At 42.1% G+C, this 24,556-nt stretch overlaps 3 protein-coding genes and 1 pseudogene across 10 annotated transcripts in view; 3 read left to right on the forward strand and 1 right to left on the reverse strand.

Annotated features, from left to right (window-relative positions):
- Positions 1–10,305, reverse strand: part of ZMYND12 (zinc finger MYND-type containing 12) — a 53,036-nt gene extending 42,731 nt beyond the window's left edge. For 2 of the 6 annotated variants that reach the window (XM_035251066.3, XM_035251064.3), the window contains exon 1: positions 10,142–10,305. Coding sequence is in view for 1 of the 6 variants with exons in the window: in XM_002750694.6 (XP_002750740.1) it covers positions 9,700–9,809 (110 nt within the window). In the remaining 5 variants the exon portion in view is untranslated. Of the gene's footprint in view, positions 1–9,699; positions 9,835–10,104 lie in introns of those variants that run through there. The other 4 variants (XM_035251065.3, XM_035251063.3, XM_078331414.1 and 1 more) reach the window with 2 other exon arrangements.
- Positions 770–1,202, forward strand: LOC128932637 (large ribosomal subunit protein eL21 pseudogene; annotated as a pseudogene).
- PPCS (phosphopantothenoylcysteine synthetase) lies at positions 9,919–14,401 on the forward strand. 3 transcript variants are annotated; one of them, XM_078331416.1, is made up of 3 exons: positions 9,919–10,075; positions 11,047–11,150; positions 13,596–14,401. In XM_078331416.1, the coding sequence occupies exons 2-3, from the start codon at positions 11,058–11,060 to the stop codon at positions 13,917–13,919; spliced, it is 417 nt and encodes a 138-aa protein (XP_078187542.1). In that variant the 5' UTR covers positions 9,919–10,075; positions 11,047–11,057; the 3' UTR covers positions 13,920–14,401. The 3 variants fall into 3 exon arrangements, with proteins under 3 accessions (XP_078187542.1, XP_078187541.1, XP_035106959.1); XM_078331415.1 differs by lacking the exon at positions 9,919–10,075 and adding an exon at positions 10,363–10,877; XM_035251068.3 differs by lacking the exon at positions 9,919–10,075 and adding an exon at positions 10,363–10,432.
- A 2,821-nt stretch (positions 14,402–17,222) lies between these two features.
- Positions 17,223–24,556, forward strand: part of CCDC30 (coiled-coil domain containing 30) — a 186,539-nt gene continuing 179,205 nt past the window's right edge. Inside the window, 2 exon segments of the mRNA XM_078331431.1 lie at positions 17,223–17,494; positions 17,622–17,824. Of these exon segments, the coding sequence (XP_078187557.1) occupies positions 17,778–17,824 (47 nt within the window). The 5' untranslated portion in view covers positions 17,223–17,494; positions 17,622–17,777.

Genomic DNA, 24,556 nt, shown 5'->3' on the forward strand with positions numbered 1-24,556 from the left:
TCAAGGTTCATCCATGTTGTAGCATTTATAAATATTTAATTCCTTTTAATGACTGAATAATATCCCACTGCATGGATATACTACATTTTGATTATCCATTCATCAGTTGGTAGACATTTGGGTTGTTTCCATTTTTTTGCTGTTATGGATGATAATGCTGCTATGAATATTTATGTATAAGTTTCTGTATGAACATATGTTTTCAATTTCTTAGGTCATATAGTAACTCTATACTTAACTTTTTGAGGAGCTGCCAAACTGCTATCTATAGTAGCCGGACCATTCTACACCTCCACCAACAATGTATGAGGGTTTCACCTTCTTCACATCTTCACTAATGCTTATTTTTTTCTTTTTCTGTCTTTTAACTACAGCCATCCTAGTAGAAGCAGTATATCATTTTGGTTTTGTTTCACATTTTCCTAATGACTAGTAATGTTGAGCATCTTTTCATGTGCTTGTTGGCCATTTGTATATCTTCTTTGAACAAATATTTAAATCCTTTGCTAATTAAAAAAATTTATTTTAATCTTTTTGTAGAAACAGAGTATTGCTATGAGGCCCAGGCTGGTGGCAAACTCTTGGCCTCAAGCAATCCTCCTGCCTCAACCTCTCAAAGTACTGAGATTATAGGAGTCAGCCATTGCATCCAGTTTCCCAAGGCTTTTTTAAAATAACAAAATGAGCCTTTCGGCCGGAACCGCCATCTTCCTTCCAGTAATTTGCCAAAATGACAAACACAAACGGAAAGAGGAGAGGCACTTGATACATGTTCTCTAGGCCTTTTAGAAAACATGCAGTTGTTCCTTTGACCATGTATATGCAAATCTATAAGAAAGGTGATATTGTAGACATCAAGGGAATGGGTACTGTTCAAAAAGGAATGCCCCACAAATGTTATCACGGCAAAACTGGAAGAGTCTACAATGTTACCCAGCATGCTGTTGGCATTGCTGTAAACAAACAAGTTAAGGGCAAGATTCTTGCCAAGAGAATTAATGTGTGTATTGAGCACATCAAGCACGCTAAGAGCCGAGATAGCTTCCTAAAACGTGTGAAGGAAAATGATCAGAAAAAGAAGGAAGCCAAAGAGAAAGGTATCTGGGTCCAACTGAAGTGACAGCCTGCTCCACCCAGAGAAGCACACTTTGTGAGAACCAATGGGAAGGAGCCTGAGCTGCTGGAACCTATTCCCTATGAATTCATGGTTAAAAAAAAAAAAAAAAAGACCTCTGGACTGTAAAACAAAACAAAACAAAAACAGGGCCTTTGTCTTTTTACTGTTGAGTTTTAAGAGTTCTTCACATACTCTGGATACTAGAACCTTATGATATATAAGATTTGCAAGTGTTTTCTTCCATTGACTGGGTTGTCTTTTCACTTTGAAAGCGTTCGCTGATGCACAAAAGTTTTTAATTTTGACAGTGTCCAACCAATCTGTTTTTCCTTTTCTTTCTTTTTTTTTTAGATGGAGTTTTGCTCTGGTTGTCCAGGCTGGAGTGCAGTGGTACAATCTCAGCTCACTGCAACTTCTGCCTCCCCAGTTCAAGCAATTCTCCTGCCTCAGCCTACCGAGTAGCTGGGATTACCAGCATGCACTGTCACACCAGCTAATTTTGTATTTTTAGTAGAGACAGGTTTCTCCATGTTGGTCAGGCTGGTCTTGAACTCCCGTGAACTCCTCAGGTGATCCTCCCATCTCAGCCTCCTAAAGTGCTGGGATTACAGGTGTGAGCCACTGTGCCCGGCCTTAATCTGTTTTTCTTTAGTTCTTTGTTCTTTTAATGTCATATCTAAGAAATGGTTGCCTAATCCAAGCTCATGCAGATTTACCCCTATGTATCCTCCTAAAAGTTTTATATTTTTAGCTGTTACATTTAAATCTTTTTGTATGTGGTTAATTTTTCTTATAACTAATGTAAGGCAGAGGTCCAAATTCATTCCTATTCTTAGGGAGAAAGCTCTCAGTCTTTGATCTTAAATTAAGTATGATGTCTACCATTTGTTCCTCTATGTGTTTTTCAAAGATGCCCTTTACCAAGTTACAGAAGTTCCCTTCTATTTCTAGTTTAAATGTTTTTATCATAAAGGTTGTTGGGTTCTGTCAAGAGCTTTTTCTGCATCTATTGAGATGATATTTTTATTAGGATATTTTTTATCCTTTATTCTATTAATATGGTACATTACATTGATTGATATTTGTATGTTTGACCAACCTTGAATTTCTGGAATAAATCCCACTTTACTATGACATATAATCCTTTTTATATGCTGCTGGATTTGGTTTGCTAGTATTTTGTTAAGAATTTTTGCATCTATACTCCTAATGGATAGTGGTCTATAGTTTTGTAATCAGGATAATACTGGCTTTATAGGATGTGTTAGAAATCGCTCCCTTCTATTTTCTCTGGAAAGTGTTTGGGAATAATTGGTGTTAATCCTTCTATAAATTGGAAGAATTCACCAGTGAAGTCATCTGTTCCTGAGCTTTTCTTGTGGGGATTTTTTTTTTTTTATTAGTAGGTAAATTTCTTTACTTGTAGATCTATTGGGATATTCTATTTCTTCTTAGGTCAGTTTTGGTAGCTTGTGTCTCTTTAGAAATATGTCCATTTCAACTAAGTTATCTAGTTTGTTGGCATGCAATTGCTAATAGTGTTCTCTTATAATCTCTTTTATTTCTGCAAGGTTGATAGTAATGTCCTCACTTTCATTTCTTTTTTTTTCTTTTTTGAGACGGAGTTTTGCTCATTACCCAGGCTGAAGTGCAATGGCGCGATCTCGGCTCAGGGCAACCTCCGCCTCCTGGGTTCAGGCAATTCTCCTGCCTCAGCCTTCCGAGTAGCTAGGATTACAGGCACGCGCCACCATGCCCAGCTAATTTTTGTATTTTTAGTTGAGACGGGGTTTCACCTTGTTGACCAGGATAGTCTCGATTTCTTGACCTCATGATCCACCCACCTCGGCCTCCCAAAGTGCTGGGATTACAGGCGTGAGCCACCGTGCCCAGCCTCCTCGCTTTCATTTCTGATTTTAGTAATCTGAATCTTCTTTTCTAGGCCAATCTAGCTAAAGGGTTGTCAATTTTGTTGGTCTTTTCAAGGAACCAACATTCGGTCTCATTGATTCTCTCTGTAGTTTCTTTATTCTCTGTTTTGTTTATCCCTGCTCTAATCTTTAATTTTCCTTTCTTCTGCTAGCTGTGTCTAGACCCAAAAGAGGACTGGGCATAAAGGAGTTGATAAATATGTTTTAGATTTCTCTTGTTTTTCTAGTTTCTTAAGACGGAATGCTAGGTTACTGATTTGAGATCTTTTTAACGTATATAAGTGTAAATTGACACAAGTTGTAAATTCATATAGCACCCTCTGAGTACTGCTTTGCCAGCATCTAAGTTTTAGTATGTTGTTTTCATTTTCATTTATCTCAAAGCATTGTCTAATTTCCCTTGTAATTTTTTTCTGTGACTTATTGGTTAAGAGTGGGTTTTTCCACATATTTATAAATTTACCGAATTTCCTTTAGTTATTGACTACTAATTTCATTCCATGTAGTTGCAGAACCTACTTTGTATGAAATCAATCCTTATACATTTATTGAATTTTATTTTATGGTCTAACATATGGTTTATCCTGAAGAATGGTCTGTATGTACTAGAGAAGAATAGGCATTCTGCTGTTATTGAATGGTGTTCTATAGTTATCTGTTAGGTCTAGTTGGTTTATAGAGTGGTTCAAGTCTTATATTTCCTTGCTGATCTAATTTTCTATGCATTACTGAAAGTAGGATATTTGATCTTCTATCTAGTTGTTCCATTCATTACTGAGAGTGAGATATTTGATCTTTCATCTAGTTGTTCTGTTTATCACTGAAGGTAGGATATTGAAGTCTCCAACTATTATTATTGAATTGTCTATTTTTCTGTTCAATTCTGTCTGCTTTTGCCGCATGTATTTTGAGGCTCTGTTGTTAGATGCTTACAATCATGGGTTTTTGCATTTCTATTACTTATTACACATGATCGATCACTTAACTGTAGGTTAACTGTTTGACTCTATTTATACATATTTTAAACAGGTAAGAAAAATCTAGAGGAGTCAGAAAAGTTTTTCTGTAAAGGGTCAGATAAATATTTTAGGCTTGAGAGCTATAGGGTCTCTGTTTCAACTATCAACTGCTGTTGTAGCACAAAAGCAGCCACAGACAATACACAGCCGTGTTCAAACACCTTCTTGGACAATAGAAATGCAATTAAAGTATTTTCTTTATAAACCATGACTGCTACCAAAGAAATGACAGAAACTATTAAAAAAAAGTTTTTGGGGCTGGGCACAGTGGCTCACGCCTGTAATCCCAGCACTTGGAGAGACCAAGGCCAACGAATCATCAAGTCAGGAGTTTGAGACCAGCCTGGCCAACATGCTGAAACCTGTCTCTACTAAAAATACAAAAAATTAGCTGGGCATGGTGGTGGGCACCTGTAATCCCAGCTACTCGGGAGGCTGGGACAGGAGAACTGCTTGAACCCAGGAGGCAGAGGTTGCAATGAGCTGAGTTTGTGCCATTGCACTCGAGCCCTGGCGACAGAGTGAGACTGTTTCAAAAAAAAAAGTTTTTGGGGAGGTAGAGAATTACTGTCAACAGATCAATAAAAGCACTTAGCCAGGATATAGCTGAGTTCCACAGGGAATTTATCAAGTGGGGCTTGTAAGCAACAGAAATGTTAACTTAGATGCCTGAACTTTTGTTCCACTGAGAGCAACTGACGTATCTTGCCTTTCTAAATAAACCGAGCTTTATTTATATATTTGCGGGCTCCCTGCTTATTGATCTGTCGCACCCCTAACACCTATCATAGGGTCATGGATAAAGTAGGAATGGATAAATGCTTTAATCAGGGCTCACAATGAAGTAGCTTGTGAGCAAGATAAGCTTTGTTTGGCTACTATATTTTTTTAAGCTGAATAGGAATGTCTTTAGGCAATATGGTAAAACTCCGTCTTTACTAAAAATACAAAAAATTAGCTGGGTGTGGTGGTGCATGCCTGTAATCCTAGCTACTCAGGAGGCTGAGGCAGGAGAATTGCTTGAACCTGGAAGTGGAGGTTGTAGTGAGCTGAGACTGTGCCACTGTACTCCTGCCTGGGTGTCTTGAGCAAGACTCTATCTCAAAAAAAAAAAAAAAAAAGTTCTACTATATCTCTAATAAAAATGTGCTATTCTCTGAGAATGGTCATAATCCAATATAAAGCAATATGCACAAGATGGCACACAATATATAAAATGAATGTATTCAGAGAAAGGAACAGAAGGAAATTCACCAAAATTTCAGGTTATTAATCTCTAGATTGTGGGATTACGGATTATTTTTCTTCTTTACTTTTTGTATTTTCATGTTTTCTGCAGTGTGCATGAATTGCATTTATAATCAGGAAAAAAATTCTTTTTTTTTTTTGAGGCGGAGTTTCACTCTTGTTACCCAGGCTGGAGTGCAATGGCACGATCTCGGCTCACCGCAACCTCCGCCTCCTGGGTTCAAGCAATTCTCCTGCCTCAGCCGCCTGAGTAGCTGGGATTACAGGCGCGCGCCACCATGCCCAGCTAATTTTTGTATTTTTAGTAGAGACGGGTTTTCACCAGGTTGATCAGGATGGTCTCGATCTCTTGACCTCGTTATCCACCGGCCTCGGCCTCCCAAAGTGCTGGGATTACAGGCTTGAGCCACCGCGCCCAGCCTAGGAAAAAAATTCTTTTGCAGAAGAAACTTTCATAAATTCAAACTTACTTTCTTCCTCCTTACACTTAGGATGATGAAAAATAACATTTATTGTGCACCAGTGTGATTCCAGGCAGGGTACTAGATGCTTTACATTCAATCATCAAAACCTACAGAACAACGACCTCAGTTTTGTTTTATCAAAAAATCTTGATAGGGCCAGGCGCGGTGGCTCATGCCTGTAATCTCAGCACTTTGGGAGGCCAAGGCGGGTGGAGCACGAGGTCAAGAGATCGAGACCATCCTGGTCAACATGGTGAAACCCCGTCTCTACTAAAAATACAAAAAAATTAGCTGGGCATGGTGGTGCGTGCCTGTAATCCCAGCTACTCGGGAGGCTGAGGCAGGAGAATTGCCTGAACCCAGGAGGCGGAGGTTGTGGTGAGCCGAGATCGCGCCATTGTTCAGCCTGGGTAACAAGAGCAAAACTCCATCTTAAAAAAAAAAAAAAAAAATTGAAATCTCCAAGACAGAAAGACAAAGAAATCTGGAGCAAAGGAAGCAAAAAAGAAAAGGAGAAAATCTGAAAGAGATTTAAAAGAAAAAAATTGAGGATAAGGGTATAGAAGATGATAATTTATACATGAATTCATCAGATATTAGTGACAACGATTTCTTTTTCATGTATTTATTTATTTATTTGCCCAAGGAATAAAAGTACAAGTGCCAACTATTTCAAGACACTTTGCTAGAGATTACGGGGCATGCACTGACAGGTCAGACATAGATAAAAAGTTAGCATACATATGACAGTTCCTTTGTACACATTTAACATAGTATCTGACATTAATGGAGATAACAAAATTAAATAACACACTCACCAACAATTAAAATGAAGAGGGGAAATACGAGTCATCTGAGAGATAGAGTATTGTAAAGTTAGTTCATAGGAAGAAGGAATTATTTCCAGCTGGAGGGATAAAGAGGACAGGGGTGTTTAAAGGAAAAAGTCAGTGCTCATATCAGGCAAAGGGGGTTCACTCTTTCCCAAGCCTGAGTGCCAGGTCTGTACTCACAGCTGTTTACTGGCCATCTCTCCAGGGGTGACCCAAAGGCCTCTCAAACTCTATGCCAACATCCAAATCTGACACCCACCATCTTATCCCCGTGTTCCTTGCCCAAGTTAATGGGTTTATTATCCATTCCGAAGTTCATTTATTCAACAGATGTTCATTGAATGTCTGGTATGTGTGGGCACAGGGTCTAGTAAAAGACAGACATCAGATAAGCAAACACAAAAATATAAAAGTACAGGAAAAACAAAGAAAAGTGGTACTGTGAGACAGAAAAGAATGATGGGGAGTTGAGACTGGGTTTAGACCTCTTTGAAGAAATGACATTTAAACTGAGAACTGAAGGATGAAAGGGAGCCAGGAAGGTTTGTAGTTGAAGGGGAGGTTCCTGGCAGAGAAAACATTATGGGAAAAGAAATTGAGGGAAGAAAGGGCTTAGCAAATTACAACTTCAGTTCTCTATAACTACAGCAAAGAAAAAAATGGCTGAGTGTGGTGGGAAATGAAGGCAGAAAAATAGCCAGGGCCTTCTAGTCTCTGTTACAAATTCTTATTTGTATTCTAAATGCAATGAAGCCACCAAAGAGGAGATAGCAATGAAAACACAGATGCCATTCCTGCCCTTGTGGGGCATACAGCCTAATGAAGGAAATAAATGATTTCAGTCCATGACCTAAATGTTAGGATAGGGGACATACTAAGTGTTTTGAGAACACTGAGGAGGAACACCTAGGCCAGTATGAGAAGGTACTGCAACAGCTTCTTAATCTGTTATGCAGCTGTCAGTGTCTACCTTCCTGTCTATCCTCCACACTGCAGCCCATCCTCATGCCAGCTCAAAACCATCCATGGTTTCCCAAGGGATAAATTCCAGACCCTTGATCTCATGTCACAGTCTGGCCCTAACCTTTATCTTCTTGGTTTAAACTTCACAATGATGTTCAATTTTTTTTTTTTGAGAGTGTATCGCTGTTGTTGCCCAAGACGGAATGCAATGGCTCGATCTCAGCTCCTTGCAACTTTCACCTCCCGGGTTTAAGCGATTCTCCTGCCTCAGCTTCCTGAGTAGCTGGGATTACAGGCATGCGCCACCATGCCTGGCTAATTTTGACCCAACCTATAGTAACAAATACATTTTCCCTGTACACACACATCCACATAAAACACTAAGACAAAAGTTTCAAGAAACAATTCAGGTAGGATTAACCTGATACTTTCTACTCATTCTATGCTCTTTTTGTTGTTTTCTCTAAATGGTGGTTGTGACTTATTCATGAACAGCTCAAGGGCCCTGGCCTGCAGTTTGAAAATCACTGACTGCTCACTCCACCACTGTGTTCTCCACTCAGCTCTTAGTAAACTCTGTTCTTTTGCCATTTGCCCTAACAGTCCCAGATTCGGGGAATGTCCTTCCCTTTTTCACTATTCCTGTACACAGCAAGTTCTGACTGCCCTCTCAAAATGCAGCTCAAAGGCTTCTACAGAGAAAGCTTACTGCCCCATTCACTATGCTTCCATCCTCAGAGGTTCCATCCTCAGAGGTCCCAGAGCACACCTTGACTGACACATTTGTCATATAGGTTTATGACTTAGGAAACAAACAAAGTCACTCACCTCTAAACTAGGTTTCTGGATATTAGCAACCTAACTGTTTTATTTCAGGCCCCAAATACGATCTCATCTGAAGCAAAGGTCAAGGGATATTATGTTGGATCCATGAAAACTGACCTCATCTTGTGCTAACCTCCCTACACCCTCACCATCTTAGCTGTGCACCAGACCAACTAGCCTTCTTTCTATTTCTCAAACACATCAGTCTTTTCTTCTCAGCACCTACTTGTACCACTCTTCCTGCAGCCATTTCCACAAGCAATGTTCTTACTTTATCTTTAGATCAATAGTCTATTCTCAGGGAAGCTGTCTGCCCAATCTCCCCTCGCATTTCCTTTATTTGTGTTATGACATCTATTACTTCCTGAAATTACCTTGTTTTCTATTTCTTTTCTTTTTTTTCTGAGACAGAGTCTCACTTTGTCACCCAGGCTGGAGTGCAGTGGTGCGATCCTGGCTCACTGTAATCTCCGTCTCCTGGGTTCAAGTGATTCTCCTGCCTCAGCCTCCTGACTAGCTGGGATTACAGGAGCCCACCACTACGCCCAGCTAATTTTTGTATTTTTGGTAGAGACGGGGTTTCACTATGTTGGCCAGGCTCGTCTCGAACTCCGTCCTGACCTCAGGCGCTCCGCCTGCCTCGGCCTCCCAAAGTGCTGGAATTACAGGCGTGAACCACTGCGCAGGGCCTGTTTCTTTTTTCTGTTTGAGACGGAGTTACGCTCTTGTTACCCAGGCTGGAGTGCAATGGCGTGATCTCGGCTCACCAAAACCTCCGCCTTCTGGGTTCAGGCAATTCTCCTGCCTCAGCCTCCCGAGTAGCTGGGATGACAGGCACGTGCCACCATGCCCAGCTAATTTTTTGTATTTTTAGTAGAGACGGGGTTTCACCATGTTGACCAGGATGGTCTCGATCTCTTGACCTCGTGATCCTCCCGCCTCGGCTTCCCAAAGTGCTGGGATTACAGGCTTGAACCACCGCGCCCGGCCAGGGGCCTGTTTCTTTACTGATTTGTCTCCCACGTTAGAATGTTGACTCTTTGAAGGAACCGATCTACTGAGCTGCCCCAGTAACTTCACCTAAAATAGTGCGTAACACATAGTAGGCCTTCAGAAAACATGAGTGACGAATGAGTAAATGGGAGATGAGGCAGACGAGGCCATAGAAGTCTTAGGAGCCTGTCTTAAAGCCATTCTGAGGTGTCTCTTGCAGAGCCAGGGGCCACTGCTAACGCAAGGTACACAAGCCAGACCAGGGATTGGGAGAGATGAAGGGAGTTAAAGCGCGCAAGTGCCTACCAGTAATAAGTGACTGTACAGGCCGCGCACACCCGCTCGGCTGGGGCTTCGCAAACCTCACAGCAGAGCCTGCGGCCCTTGGGCACCGCCAGTGGGTAGATCACATTCATGGTACAGCAAGCGGTGTTGGTCTCTAAGACCGTTGCCCGGCAAGGAGACGCCGAACCCCGGCGTCACGTGACGATCACGGATCCGCGTCCTTGCCAGTATTTCAAGGGCAGAGGGCGGCGGGATGTGACTCGACTAACATCTGGGGTTTATTATTGAGGCTGCAAAAGGGGAAAAAGGAAAGAAAAAGAGGCACAAACTCCACAAGTTCCAGGTGTCAAAGGCCGAGAAACAGCTCCCAGGAAATCCAAGGCCTGTACGGGGACCGGTAAGGGTCAAATATGGTCAGTTCTTCACCTGGGCTAGAAAACGAACGTGAGGAGCTCGACCGTACCAGATGCCCACTCAGCCGGGAATCCCCCTCGTTTCAGTGTCACGTTCGCTGGGCTCTAGGGCAGAACAACTACGCATTTCCAGACCTGTCAAGATCGGGACCTAGGGTCAAAACAAGGGCAGCGAACCGCCCACTCACTATCGCGTGGCGCGATCACTAGGAGCACAGGAGAAGGGGCGTGGCGCGGCGGCCGCGGAGCGTGCGCAGGCGCAGTGCGGTGCGGGACCGATAGCGGAAATGGACCTGGTAGCCGAGTTCCCCCAGCCTCCCGGTGCCGCGCGCTGGGCTGAGGTTATGGCTCGCTTCGCTGCCAGGCTGGGCGCGCAGGGCCGGCGGGTGGTGTTGGTCACGTCCGGCGGCACCAAGGTCCCACTGGAGGCGCGGCCCGTGCGATTCTTGGACAACTTTAGCAGCGGGCGCCGCGGTGCAGCCTCGGCTGAGGCCTTTCTAGCCACCGGCTACGGGGTTCTGTTCTTGTATCGCGCTCGCTCCGCCTTCCCCTATGCCCACCGCTTCCCACCCCAGACTTGGCTGTCGGCTCTGCGCCCTTCGGGCCCAGCCCATTCAGGCTTGCTGAGCCTGGAGGCGGAGGAGAACGCACTCCCGGGTTTTGCTGAGGGTCTGCGGAGCTACCAGGAGGCTGCAGCTGCAGGCACCTTCCTGGCGGTAGAGTTCACCACTTTGGCGGACTATTTGCATCTGTTGCAGGCTGCGGCCCAGGCACTCAATCCGCTAGGTGCGTGCCCTAGGAGTATCCCTTTTGCCTGGAAGCAGCTCCTTTCTCTCCAGCCACTTGTTCCCTTACCTCCTGCTTACCCACGGATCTCAGCTGGGGAATCCGAGTTGAAAAGGCGCTGATCCTGTATCCCTCTCCGATTTGTTACACCTTGTTCTTCTCTTTGCAGGCCCTTCTGCGATGTTTTACCTGGCTGCGGCCGTGTCAGATTTCTATGTTCCTGTCTCTGAAATGCCTGAACACAAGATCCAGTCATCTGGGGGCCCACTGCAGGTGATGGGCACTTCTCTTCCAGAGATCTAATCCCATATAACCAATCTTGGGTTAATTTCCTCTTGATCTGGAGATGGCCTTTCTGCATCTGTATGTGCTAGGTTCAGGGGATACAGAGATGAATAAGACACCGCCCTCCCTCATGGACCTCACAATCTAGTGAGGGAGCTGGACACAGACATAATTACAATACAGAGTGATAAATGCTCTAGTGGAGGTATGTACAAAGTGCAGTCAGACCATAGGGCGAGTAAATTCTGGGGTAGTCGATGAAGCTTCTTGGAGGAGATGACTTGAACTGGGTTTTAAAAGATGAGCAGAGAATAATCCCAACACTTTAGGAGGCTGAGGTGGGCGGAGCGCCTGAGATCAGGAGTTCAAGACCAGCATGGCCAACGTGGTGAAACGCTGTCTTTACTAAAAAAACTAGCTGGGTGTGGTGGCGGGCACCTGTAATCCCAGCTACTCGGGAGGCTGAGGCAGGAGAATCGCTTGAAGCCGGGAGGTGAAGGTTGCAGTGAGCCAAGATCATACCATTGCATTCCAGTCTTGGCGACGATGAGAGTGAAACTCCATCTCTAAAAAATAAAATATAAAAATAAAGATGAGCAGAGAGTGTACAAAGTGGGAAAGATCATTCTAGGTGGAGTATGGCAGCTGGAATTTAGAAGTGGGTAGCGGGTTGTGAACCGAAGTGCTTTGGTAAGGCTGGAGAGCTGACTGAAGAGATGGCTGCTTTGTAGAAGACTTAGTTTTTCTTTTTTAAGGAGCTTGGAATTTTTCTTGTGGAGCTAAGGGACACATAAGTAGGAGAATGAGGTCAAGTTTTTGTTTGAGAACAACATTCTGGCATCAGTATGAAAGATGAAGTAGAGAGGGAGAAATTGGGTAGATTAGTTGGGGGCTATGGTAGTTTAAGGAAGATATATGGAGAAGGTAGGTGTGGTTGTGATTTTAGATGATCTGGTTGCTTGGAACCTTCGGGAGTTCTTAGTCATTTATTGGGTGATACAGGTAGGATTGTATTAGGAGAAACTCTACCTGTGGGGCATTTGCCGACTTTGTAGAATAATTTATTGGGGTCCTACACTGCTGTAGGACTTGGAGATGAAAGCAGTGAAAAGAAATACCCTGCCCTTGTGTTGCTTCCTTTGCAGAGGAGACAATAAGTAAGTCAAATACATACCTTGTTTGGTAGTGATAAATGCCGTAGAGAAAAATAAAGTGGTATGTGATCCCTGTCACACTTACTAACAGCTTTTCTTTAGGGGAAATCCTGATGATTAACTTAGTGATTTCACACTTTTTAATCTCTGGGATCTTTAGTTTATCTCATATTTTTTAGTTCTATCTTTTTTTTTTTTTTTTTTTGAGACAGAGTCTCCCTCTGTCACCCAGGCTAGAGTTCAGTGGCACAATCTCAGCTCACTTCAACCTCCACCTCCCGGGTTCAAGCGATTCTCCTGCCTCAGCCTCCCAAGTAGAAGTTCTATCTTGAAAGTAACAAAACAACTCAACATTACCCTGAGAAGGGACTAGGGATGAGGTAGTAGGAGTTTTGGTCAAGTGAAAATAAAATCAGTTTCCTCACTGCTAAGTTGTGTTACAAGTGACAATTTAAAAATGGAATCTAATAGCCATTCTACCAATGCAAGAAGTATTTTAGGCTGAGAGGTTTAAAAACCCAACCGTAGGCTGGGCTCTGTGACACCTGTAGTACCAGCACTTTGGGAGGCTGAGGTAGGCGGGTCACCTGAGGTTGGGACCTCAAGACCAGCCTGACCAACATTTTTGGCTTTATTGGCTTCTGCCAAAGTGACATTTGTATGAACAGATTATCTGTTTATTTGAGGGTTTGGTTCAAAAATAAAGGGGCATGCTTGGGAAAATACTAATGGTGATAAGGGTGGCAGAGCAGGGCAGGGCTTATTCAGAAGACGTGGTTTGCCCCAGAGCATGTATGGAGCCTTGAATTTAGGCATCACTGTGAATGCTACAGAGCCAAGGATTTTTTTTTGAGACAAAGTGTCACTCTGTTGCCCAGGGTGAAGTGCAGTGGCACAATCAGCTCACTGCAGCCTCAGCCTCCCAGGCTCAAGTGATCCTCCCGTCTCAGCCTCCTTAGTAGCTGGGACTACAGGTGGGTGCCACCATGCTTGGCTAATTTTTTTATTTTTTGTAGAGACACGGTTTTGCCATGTTCCCCAGGCTGGTCTTGAACTGGGCTCAGGAGATCCACCCACTTTGGCCTTCCAAAGTGTTGGGATTACAGGCCAAGCCACTGTGCCCCTGCCAAAGCTTTTTAACTAAGCATTTAATTGAAAAGTTTGACAGTTGAAAAATTCCACTTAAATTTGATTCCTTCGTTTCCATAGTTTCCCATGAAATTGACCTGGTAGGTAATGACCATTGTTTGCTTATTAAGGTTTTCTTTTTCCAATACAGATAACAATGAAGATGGTGCCAAAAATGCTTTCTCCTTTGGTTAAAGATTGGGCTCCCAAAGCATTTATAATTTCCTTTAAGTTGGAGACTGACCCCTCCATTGTAATTAATCGAGCTCGGAAGGCTTTGGAAATTTATCAGCATCAAGTGGTTGTGGCTAATATCCTTGAGTCACGGCAGTCCTTCGTGTTTATTGTAACCAAAGATTCGGAAACCAAGTTACTGCTATCAGAGGAAGAAATAGAAAAAGGCATAGAGATAGAAGAGAAGATAGTCGATAATCTTCAGTCTCGACATACAGCTTTTATAGGTGACAAAAACTGAAGTAAAAAGCCCTTACAGGATCAAAAATTGTTCAGGGCTCTTACAGATGGTGAAAACTCTAATAAAACCTGTGCTTTCATATGGACAGATAAAATGAAGAAAAGGGAAAAGGCAGTGGTGTGCAGGCAAATAAGGTTTGGTATTTGTCTTTTAATGACGACACCTAATACACTCACCTGAATGTCTCCTTGATTTTGAAATTGAACACTAGAACTGTTTCTCACCTTTGAAAAGAAGAGCTTATTGGGAATTACATATTCCTTAAAATATACATAGGTGCCTGAATATTGTCCTCCTTTATACAATAAAAAGAGGATTATGGATGCAAGAATGGCCATGCTTTGGAGATCAAATATTTGTTGAGTGCCTACTGTGTGTCAGGCCCTGTGCTGAGCCATGAGGATTAAAAAGATGAATAAACATGTCTTGTTTGGGAAATGGATGTATAAAAAATTAAGTGCAATAAAGTGTCCAAAAGCTGACTCAATGGAAAGGATGTTTTTTTGGAAATTGATGAAGCATAGGAGTAGGAGAGAAGGATACCTCCCTGAAGATAGATTAGAGAATGGTGAGCTTTTCACTGGATTTACTTTTTGCTTCTTATTCTAGATTTACCTCATATTTGGGTAACAGTTTATGTTTCAAGTATTTTAGGACTACTCTTGAGCTTAACTTAACATGGCCTTCCACCTGGGACCAGGCAGAGGTCACTTGGTGACCTCTGTCCTGAGGGAGGCATTACAGTGTGGGCTAGGAGTCAACTTAGCCAGCTGGGCCACCTATTCGTTTTATAAACTTAGGCATTTGACTTAATCTCAGCATCCTCATGCATAAAATGGGGATAATCTCTCTGCAAAGTAATGCCATTTATTGTGAGGATTAAATGAAATTGTGAACAGAAAGCATCAGTCTGGGTGCCTAGCACTTGCTTCACACTCACTAAATGGTTGCAGTTAGCGTTTTTCTCACTTAGCAAAGCAGTGTTACACCAGTGGCCTGCTTAATCTTTGAATCCTTGAGAACCTTTGAAAAACTTTCAGTACTTCTCTTGCTGTCCTGGATTTTGGGTTGGGAGTGCACAAGTCGTGTAGTGCAAAAAAATTCCCTAAATGATCTCTAGGATAGTTCAGGGTGCAATTTGAAAAATTAGCATTAATGACTAAGGTAGAAGCAGGTACTGTGTTTCACATAAATATTTGACTTAAAGTACAACTCATGGTGTTTCATGGAGTAGGGAAGGATAGCCCATGTATCTGTCTGATAATGGAAGTACAATAAATTTAATTGAGAAGATTTGAGCAGAAATTCTAAGATAGACTGAAATACTTCGTTAATCAGGAAGCGTGACCTTGAGCAGAGGAGAAATAACTGCAGCAGTCAAGCCTGTTCTAGAAGCAGCAGTCCCTTTGGAAAAATATTTTTTTTTTGCTTAGAGACAAGGTCTTGCTTTGTCACCCACGTTGGAGTGCAGTGGCCCAATCATAGTTCACTGTAACCTTGAACTCACGGGCTCGAGCACTCCTGCCACAGCCTTCTGAGCAGCTGAGACTGCAGGTGTCTGCCACTATGCCTGGCTAAATATTTTATTTTTCATAGATAACAAGGTCTTAACTATCATACCCAGGATTCTTTGACAAAGATTTTAAATGAATTTCAGTACCAATTTGCAAAACCCCAAAAGCAACAGGCTCTGTCAGCAGTGGCTGCAGTACTGAAGGGCAAGAAGTAGAATGTGTTCTTCCCTGCATTTAGAGCTTCATGTGGATGATGACTCATCATCTTTGGATGTACAATGGGGATATGTGGGGCTAAAAGTAGAAGTAATCGTAATGTTTGTTTTTAACCATAATTATTACTTCCCTTGGGAATCATTTTATATCCTCTCTTGTTAACGCTTAAAAACAACCAATGTTCTACATGAAATTATTTAGTGTTTTCTGCTTCAGTTTAATTTATATTCAGAGTACTTAAAAAGATTATTTACACAAGTAAAAATTCCAGGGAGTGGAGGGGAGAGAGAGAGTGAGAGTGTGTGTGTTTTAACAGCAAATGGAAGTGTATAAAGGAAAGGAACATGAGTCAATGAGGGTAAGTAGGAACCTGATTTTGGATGGAGGATCAAGGAATGTTTCCCTAAGTAGGTGATACTAAAACTGATAAACAGTAGTTAAGTGAGCTACAGGTGGTGATGGGGATGAGCATTTTAGTTCAGAAAAAACACTTGCAAGAGGTCAGGTGGCAGAAGGAGAGGTTGAGGCACTTATGTAAAGAGTAAGATGGTCAAGAGATTGAGAACATCCTGGTCAACATGGTGAAACCCCGTCTCTACTAAAAATACAAAAAATTAGCCGGGCATGGTGGCACACGCCTGTAATCCCAGCTACTTGGGAGGCTGAGGCAGGAGAATTGCCTGAACCCAGAAGGCAGAGGTTGCGGTGAGCCAAGATCGCGCCATTGCACTCCAGCCTGGGTAACACGAGCGAAACTCGGTCTCAAAAAAAAGAGTAAGATACGTCCTGTTAATGCATGTAGAACCAGCAAATATTTGGAAAGTATCCTCTTGGGGAACTAGAATAAGACCAAGAAATGTTGTGTTTGGGATACTAGCAAAGCAAGGGCCTCCAAAACATAAGTAAAATCGAGCTTTGATAATTAAAAAATTTCAATTAGAGCATCTAAAAAGATGATGTAAATTGAGTATGTTAAATTTCGTGTCATAAGTTTTTATTTTGCATTACATAAGTGGGGGAGATAAAGTTCAACTTAGCTGAATTTTCAGTGTTAGGACTTTCAAAGGGCTTCGGCCTTCGGGATAATTCTAGTCAAGCCCATTTTCTTATTTTTACAATAGTAAGCTGGGTCCAAAAATTGTGATTTATCTTGCATGCCCCACATGGCTAGTGACACTATCTAGGCCTAAATTTCAGAACTCTTGACCTAGCACTCCCTGCCCCTTTAAGAATGAAGGAACTTATAGGGGGAAAAAAAAAATCCAAGGTTAGTAGGCTGGGGCTGTAGTTGAGGCCTGGCGGGAGGCTCTTCGAGAACTAGAACGCCCCAAGACAAAATGCATTTGCTAAATCGCAAAAGCGTGACATGACGTTACCATGGTTACAGCTGTCTGAAAGCCAATGGAATGAGTCGTACTATCAATACGGCAGGAACAACTCCGCCCCCGGCCCGATTGCCAATAGTGTGAGCCGTAACAACAGTCTCCTCAAGAAGCACTGTCTCTGGCGCCGGTGGCGTGCGTCGTCTCTATGGTTCCCGCCGAAAGGACGCCTTTGCGTCTCTGCGGCGAGCGTGGTTGCTATGACGTCCCGGTCTCCGCCAGCACCTGCACCTTGCGGTTGGGCGATTAGGGGCCAAGCGACCCCGGGACCCTCGCGGCACCCTCTGCAGGAAAATTTCCGACTTGGTTCCTGAGGTTCCTACGGAGGAAAGCACTCTTTCTCCCCTCTTTTCTGCATTCCGGGCCTTTTCCTCTTCTCTCCCCAGTATGGCCCGAAACTACAGAAGGGGAGCCCCTCCTGGCCCGGCCTTTGTAGTCCTGGGCTTGAGTGATTCCGCATGAGGTAGGATTCGCCCGTTTTCCCCGGAGCCAGCTGCCACAAGCTTTTAGTATTAGGCTGCCGCTCTTTATTAGAGCGGGCTTAGAACACCCTCAGCGAGGTAGGTCGGCGTTCCTTTTCTCACTTAAAGGTGAGGTCTCGAGACGCGCCCCTGACAGCGCTAGAAGGTCCGGGCCACTACAAAGTCCACGGAGGCGCAGCTTTCCCCTACGTGTAGGCCCGCGAACAAAGAACTGCAGTTTCTGATTTTTTGGCCGATGTCCATCATGCAGAACATTGAATCCCGATGAAGATTTGGAGGCCTTTTGTATCCTCAACATCAGAGGTCATGAAGTCAGTTACCTTCTGCCTTTCAAGCTACAACCTTTTCCACTTCTCTCATCATTCCAAGCACCAGTTTTCTCATCCTGCTTATTTCACAGCTATTTTAACCTTTCCCTGTTCACACTGCACATTATTGAATGTCCATTCGTCTCCACCACCTCTGTCATCTATAAACCACCTCCTGCTTTCCTGCCGCAATGTTTTGTGTACCTAAGTATTTCGCATTCTCCAGCTCTGCAGTCACTGGGAAGATTTTCTTTCTTTGCACTATGGCAAGCTTTCAGTCTTGGGTAGAGACTAGGAGAAGTGCACATTGGTAAATATAAACATTAAATACGGCAAGCCGAGTGTGTTTTGAAAATGGAAAAAAAAATCAAAATTGCAGTATTGGACCCATTTCAGGCTTATATAATGAACTAAGTTGTTCCTTGTTTAATTAAGTTTTGTTGATGTGTTTATCAATGTGAAAAGCGCATTCAAAATGATCATGTAATACAGGATTTCAACTTTAAGCCCATATGAACCCAACGTTGGGGATATGATATAATTTTCTGGAGAGGAGATAATTGAAATAGTACTTGTGCCTTCTTTTTCCTGTCAGTTTCTGAATCAGAAAACATTCTTTGTGATGTAAGCCAAGAAACAAAAACAATAAGGAGTGACTGAAAATAAATCTTTTTGGCAAGGGAGCAGACACAATAGTTCTAAAAAGGCTGGAACAGAGGGCCGTAAATATGGCATAAGATTAATTTATATCCAGTACAATTTTATTTTAACTTGGACAGCTTGACTTAATTTATCTTACAATATGTGTTCCTAGTTGAATCTTACTATTTCTTCTTCAGTATTCAGGTTTTTTTTCTTTTTCTTTAAAAAAAAAAAATTTTTTTTTTTTTTTTTTAAATGGGGTTTCACCATGATGGCCAGGCTGGTCTTGAACTCCTGACCTCAGGTGATCCAGCCACCTCAGCCTCCCAAAGTGCTAGGATTACAGGTGTGAGCTACTGTGCCCGGCTCTCAGTATTCACTTTTAAAAGTAAACCTATTTTGAGGATATGCAGAACATAGACATTTTAAACAGCTATTTGGGGCCATAATGATTTGGATATTTTGACTTCTCAGGCCAACCGAAGCAGTTGTTTGTGATGTGAGCCAGGTCAAGTTTTTAAATACTGAGAAATTCAGCTTTCTCTTCTAGAATAGATAGGAAAACAAAAACAAGTTCTGCAGCCTTTTCAATCTTGGACATTACATTGGAACTGGATAAACTCTAACTCTTGATAAAAGAGGATGTTAGATGCTATATTGTAAGGGGCTCTCCTTTCCTCTTCTAATATGTATTTATTGAATAAACATTATTATGTCAAGTCACAAATTTTAAAAATGTTTAACCTGGGCAAATGTGGCAAAAACCTGTCTCTACAAAAAATGCAAAAAATAAGCCAGGCATGGTGGAATACTCCTGTAGTCCTGGCTACTCTGGAGGCTGAGGTAGGAGGATCACTTGGGCCTGGGAGGTCAAGGCTGTAGTGAGCTATGATAGTGCCACTGCACTCCAACCTGGGCAACAGAGTGAGATCCTGTCTTTAAAAAAAAAAAGAATCCTGTCATTCTAGCACAGTTTTAAACCTGGGGAAGGGGTGTTGTTTTGCCCCCTTTGAGACATTTGGCAATATATGAAAACATTTTTAGTTGCCACAACTGGGGATGTGCTGTTGGCCTCTAGTTGGTAGAGACCGGGATGCTGCTCCACATTCTACTATGCACAGAACTGCCTCCATAACAGCTCAGAACGTCAGTAGTGCCAAGGTTGAGAAACTCTGTCCTAACATATCAACAATTCATTTTTTTTGTTCTGTGTCAGTCTTGCTCAGACGTGTATACTTTTACATAGTAATGTATTTTACCTTTTTTTCACCTAATTTTATGTTTTAAACATTTTTCACATTGCTACACTGTTTTCAACTTTTGAAAAAAGTGTACTAATTTTGAGAATTGAAAAACTGTGCATAATATGTATTGTATTTAAGATGTCTGTGAGTTTTAAATTATATTTGTGTGAAAGGAATGGAAAATAGAAGAAAAAAAGGTTAGAGTGAAAAGTCACCTGACTGGATATTTCTGTTTTTGTGGCTGTGCTATATGCTTTGTTCCCCAGTGTCACTCAAAGACCTTGGAATTCAAAGCTCATCCTTTGCTCAGAGGCAGATGTGCTATAGCATAAGATAGGGTCCTGACCCCTGCAGTGCAGTTGGAGAGTACCTACTAGGAGAAAAATCAAGTAGACTGCACGCATTCTTCTTGCCCTCTTCTCGTTTAAAATTCTTTGTCTCTGTCTGTTTGCTTTGACAGCTTTACCACCTTATTCTTTATATCTAGAAGTTTTTGGAGGCCTAAAACCACTTCAGGATGCACTTTTTTCTGAGAGAGTGGATTTTTAAGAGATTTAATGAGCATTTAATTAGTATCTACTTTGGACAGAATAGTATTCTTTTGTTGTTGTCGTTGGGAGATTCTTGCTCTGTCACCCAGGCTGGAGTACAGGGGCAAGATCTTGGCTCACTGTTGCCTCTGCCTTCCAGGTTACCAGCAATTCTCCTGTCCCAGCCTCTCAAGTAGCTGGGATTATAGGCACATGCCACCACACCCAGCTAATTTTTGTATTTTTAATAGAGATGAGGTTTCACCGTGTTGGACAGGCTTGTCTCGAACTCCTAACACAGGTGATCTGCCTGCCTCAGCCTCCCAAAGTGCTGGGATTACAGGCAGGAGCCACCGCGCCTGGCCAAGAAGAGTATTCTTATTTACTTTGTTGCGTGGCAATTTTAGGTACAGTTTAGATGTCAGAGCATTTATAATTCAATTATATAACCTCAAGATCTAGTTTACTAGAATTTAAAAATTAATCATGAGGTCTCAATACATCCACTGGGAAAATGTTTGTTTGGGGATCTCATAGCACCATTCCAGGCAGAGTGACTTGAATGTCAAAAATTGTGGAAATATAAGCAGCATGATGGGGACCGATAAATATACTGTCATGAATGGCTAATGTGAAGGAGTAGCAGAAGACAAGGCTAGAGAGACTGGCAGGAACCAGATTGTGAAGAATCTCTGGTCCCAAGCTAAGGGGTTTGAACTCTACCTGAAAGTAAGGAGAAGGTTAGGCAGCAAGTGATTTGCATTCGGGAAGATCAGCCTGGAGTTTTGCTGAGGACAGATTGGATGGGGGCCAGCCTGGCAGCAGGAACATAAATTAAGGATGTTGTTACACTATACTGAGCAAATAGTGAGGCAAGCCTAAACTAAGGCAGTAACCCTAGACATGGAGAGGATGAATTAGAAAATGATAAAATAACTACTGCAAATTCAGTAACTGGTTGCACACCAGAGTAGGAATAGGAAGGAGGATCAAGGATGACTCCTAGGTTTCTGGCTTGGAAAACTATGTTGATAGTGATTTTTAACTACGAAATATAGGAGGAAGAGGGAAAGATAAATAGATTGTTCAAGCTGAGTTCACTAGCCAACTGGCCAAGAATTGGTCTTAAACAGTAGACTCATTTTATATTGCCTTCCTCACTTATATATTCTTCTCTAGAACTTGCATCTCTCTGGAAAATCTTATTTAAGGAGTAGACCTTCAGGGGCCATATTTGTACCCCTACTTCCAACCCATTCCATGCACAACTGACTGAATGGGGAAAATAGAGCTAACTTTGGAGAAGGGGGCACAAGCAATTGTCTCTCTCAAAAATTTGAACTAAGAGATACTAAGATAGAAATGGCTTAATCTAAAAAGTTACATAGACTAAGGACTTGAATAGCTGTTTTCAGCCTTGCTGATGAGCAAGCAGAGGAAGTTCAACTCTGTAGGGGAGCAAGAGGAGCAGACTCACAGGGAAGCTCAGAGACAAAAGACCTCCTGGGTCAGGAGAGACTGTTGATGGCTGTGTAGTTCCATATCCAGTTTCTGTGCAGCCACATTTAGTTTCCAGCATATGTCCTTGTACCTCATCCACTCAATAACCCTCATATATTAGTTGAGATTGGCTGGTTGCGTGAGGGACAGAAAGCCCAAAATAGTAATGCACTGAAAAAGGAAGAAATGTATTCCTCCCACATAAAAGTCAAGAAGAAAGCAATCTATACTGGGTAGAGAAGCACCTTGAAATGGGCAGAAACCCAGGTTTCTTCTCTCCAGATGTTATAGCTAGCATGTGGTTTCCAGCTATGGTATCCAGGATGGCTGCTCAAGCTTCAGCTATCTTGTCTGAATCCCAGCTAGTAGAAAGGAGGAAGGAGCAAGAAAAGGGGGCATCATGTTCCTAAAGGATAGTTTCTGGAAGCAACACATAGTTCCATTTACACCCATTGGTCAGAACTTGGTCACCTGGCTGTGTCTTTCAGTAAGGAAGGCAGCCTTGTGATCAGTCAAAAAACTTAATGTCTTATTTCTGTGGAAGAAGGGAATAGTAAATATTAAAGGCCACCTGTAGTCTCTGCCACACTCACCTGTATTTGTTCCACCTTCAGTGTGTTTCAGTTTCTTGCCACTTCTAGATTGCTCTGGAGCATAGTAGAGAGAGATTCTTGTTTAATCTTCCAAACAACCCAGTGCAGTAGGCATTACTATTACATTTATTCTACATACAGAATAAAAATTTAAGCAAGTTACCTGACTTGTGTAAGTCACACAGTTACCAAGTAGCAAAGCCAAGGTTTGAGCCAAGTTAGACTCCTGTGCCCAAGCTGTTAATCACATGGTAGTGAGAAGGGCAGAGAGCTAAAGGCAATGTTCTTATAAATGGCAGCATTTGAAGGGATGGAAGAGGAGGAACCAAGGAAGAATACTGAGAAGGAAAGGCTAGAGACCTAGGGGTCAAAACAGGAGAAAGTGACATCACAGAACAGAAAAAAAACAACTTTCAGAGAAGGAGTGAAGAGGTATGGCAAAGAAATCATATGTTGAAACAAACAAAAACAGGGCCAGACACAGTGGCTCATGCCTGTAATCCCAGCACTTTGAGAAGCTGAAATGGGAGGATCACTTGAACCCAGGTGTTCAATTCCAGCCTGGGCAACATATCAAGACCCTTGTCTCTACCAAAAAAAAAAATAATTTAAAAAATAAGATGGGCATGTGGCACACTCTGTAGTCCTAGCTCTTCAGGAGGCTGAGGTGGGAGGATCACTAGAAGCCCAGGAGTTTGAAGCTGTAATGAACTATGAATATAGCATTTTGAGTTCATTGTTGACTGCTAATTTGAGTACAATGGTAAGAGCAGAAGGCAAAATGCAGTTAAGTGTGCGAGTGTGGAAGCCAAACACAGAAGCCAAAATATAGGAGTGTGGGAGACAAATTGTCCAAAAGAGGACAGTAGCTAGAGAAGTATATGGTGTAGAAGTAACTGTAGAATTACTTTAAGAAAGCAACTGCTTCATACCCAATAGGATGGCTACTTTTTTTGAAAAAAAAAAAAAAAAAGTAACCCAAAGTAAGTGTTGACAAGGATGTAAGATATTAGGACCTTTTACATTGCTGGTAGGAATGTAAAATGGTATAGCTACAGTAGAAGATCATATGATAATTCCTCAAAAAAAGAAGTTAAACATAGAATTATATATCTAGCAATTTCACTCCTTCATTTGTAGCCCAAAGAATTGAAAGCAGGGACTCAGATACTTTTACACCACTATTCGCAGCAGCATCATTCACAATAGTTGAAAGGTGGAAACAACCCCAGTGTCCACCAGGTGAATGTATAACTGAAATGTGGTATGTACATACAATGGAATATTATTCAGTCTTAAAAGGAAATGAAATCCTGAAATTCTGATTAGTAATACAGCATGGATGAACCTTGAAGACATTATGCTTTGTGAAATAAGCCAATACAAAAGGGCAAATATTGTATGATTCCACTTCTATGGGTTATACAAAATAGGCAGGCTTATAGAGACAGAAAGTAGAATAGAGATTCCCAGGGGCTCGGGAAAAGGGGAATGAGAAGTTATTGTTTAATGGGTATAGAGTTTCTGTTTGGGATAATGAAAAGTTTTGGAAATGATAGTGACGGTTTGACAACATTGTGATTATACTTCATGTCACGGAATTCTAACAGTTAAAAATGGTTAAAATGGTAAATTTTAGGTTATGTATATTTTACAACAATTAAGAAAAAGAGGGGCAAGATACATGGAAGGTGTTAGTCAGAGGGAGACACATGGAGTTTAGGATGGCAGGGTTTCAACATTCAGGTTGTGATCAGGGCTCAGGTGTAGCCATGAGGATGGGCGGTTAAATAAAATGGTGAATAAAGATCACTGGCTTTGGGAGGATAGTCAAGTGAAGGAGCTTGAGTGATTTGTGCACTTGGGTATTGACCTGAAGCCTACACTGTCCTGATCAGCAAGGATTGGAGCCAGAGGTGTTTTCCAATATCCTCGATCCTTTTTTCCTTTCAACTTCCTTCAACCTAAGACTCCCCTATTCCACCCCTATAGCATAGGGAGTATGCTGTTTGGGCAAGCAACCCACAGTACAGGACTTAGAATAATTTAAGCATTTATTTTCTAATTACAGCCTCATTAGTTTATCACAACGGCTTTTAGCACTTTGAGGTATTTGCTTCCAGTCTTTGTGTGTCTAGTTATAATAATACTTTGACATTCTGCTTTATCTGTTAGCATTATCACATAAGCATTTTTCCATATTGCCAAATAGTCCTCATAGGATGC

The sequence above is a fragment of the Callithrix jacchus genome, chromosome 7 (genome assembly GCF_049354715.1).
Source record: "Callithrix jacchus isolate 240 chromosome 7, calJac240_pri, whole genome shotgun sequence".
NCBI classification, from domain to species: Eukaryota; Metazoa; Chordata; class Mammalia; order Primates; family Cebidae; genus Callithrix; species Callithrix jacchus.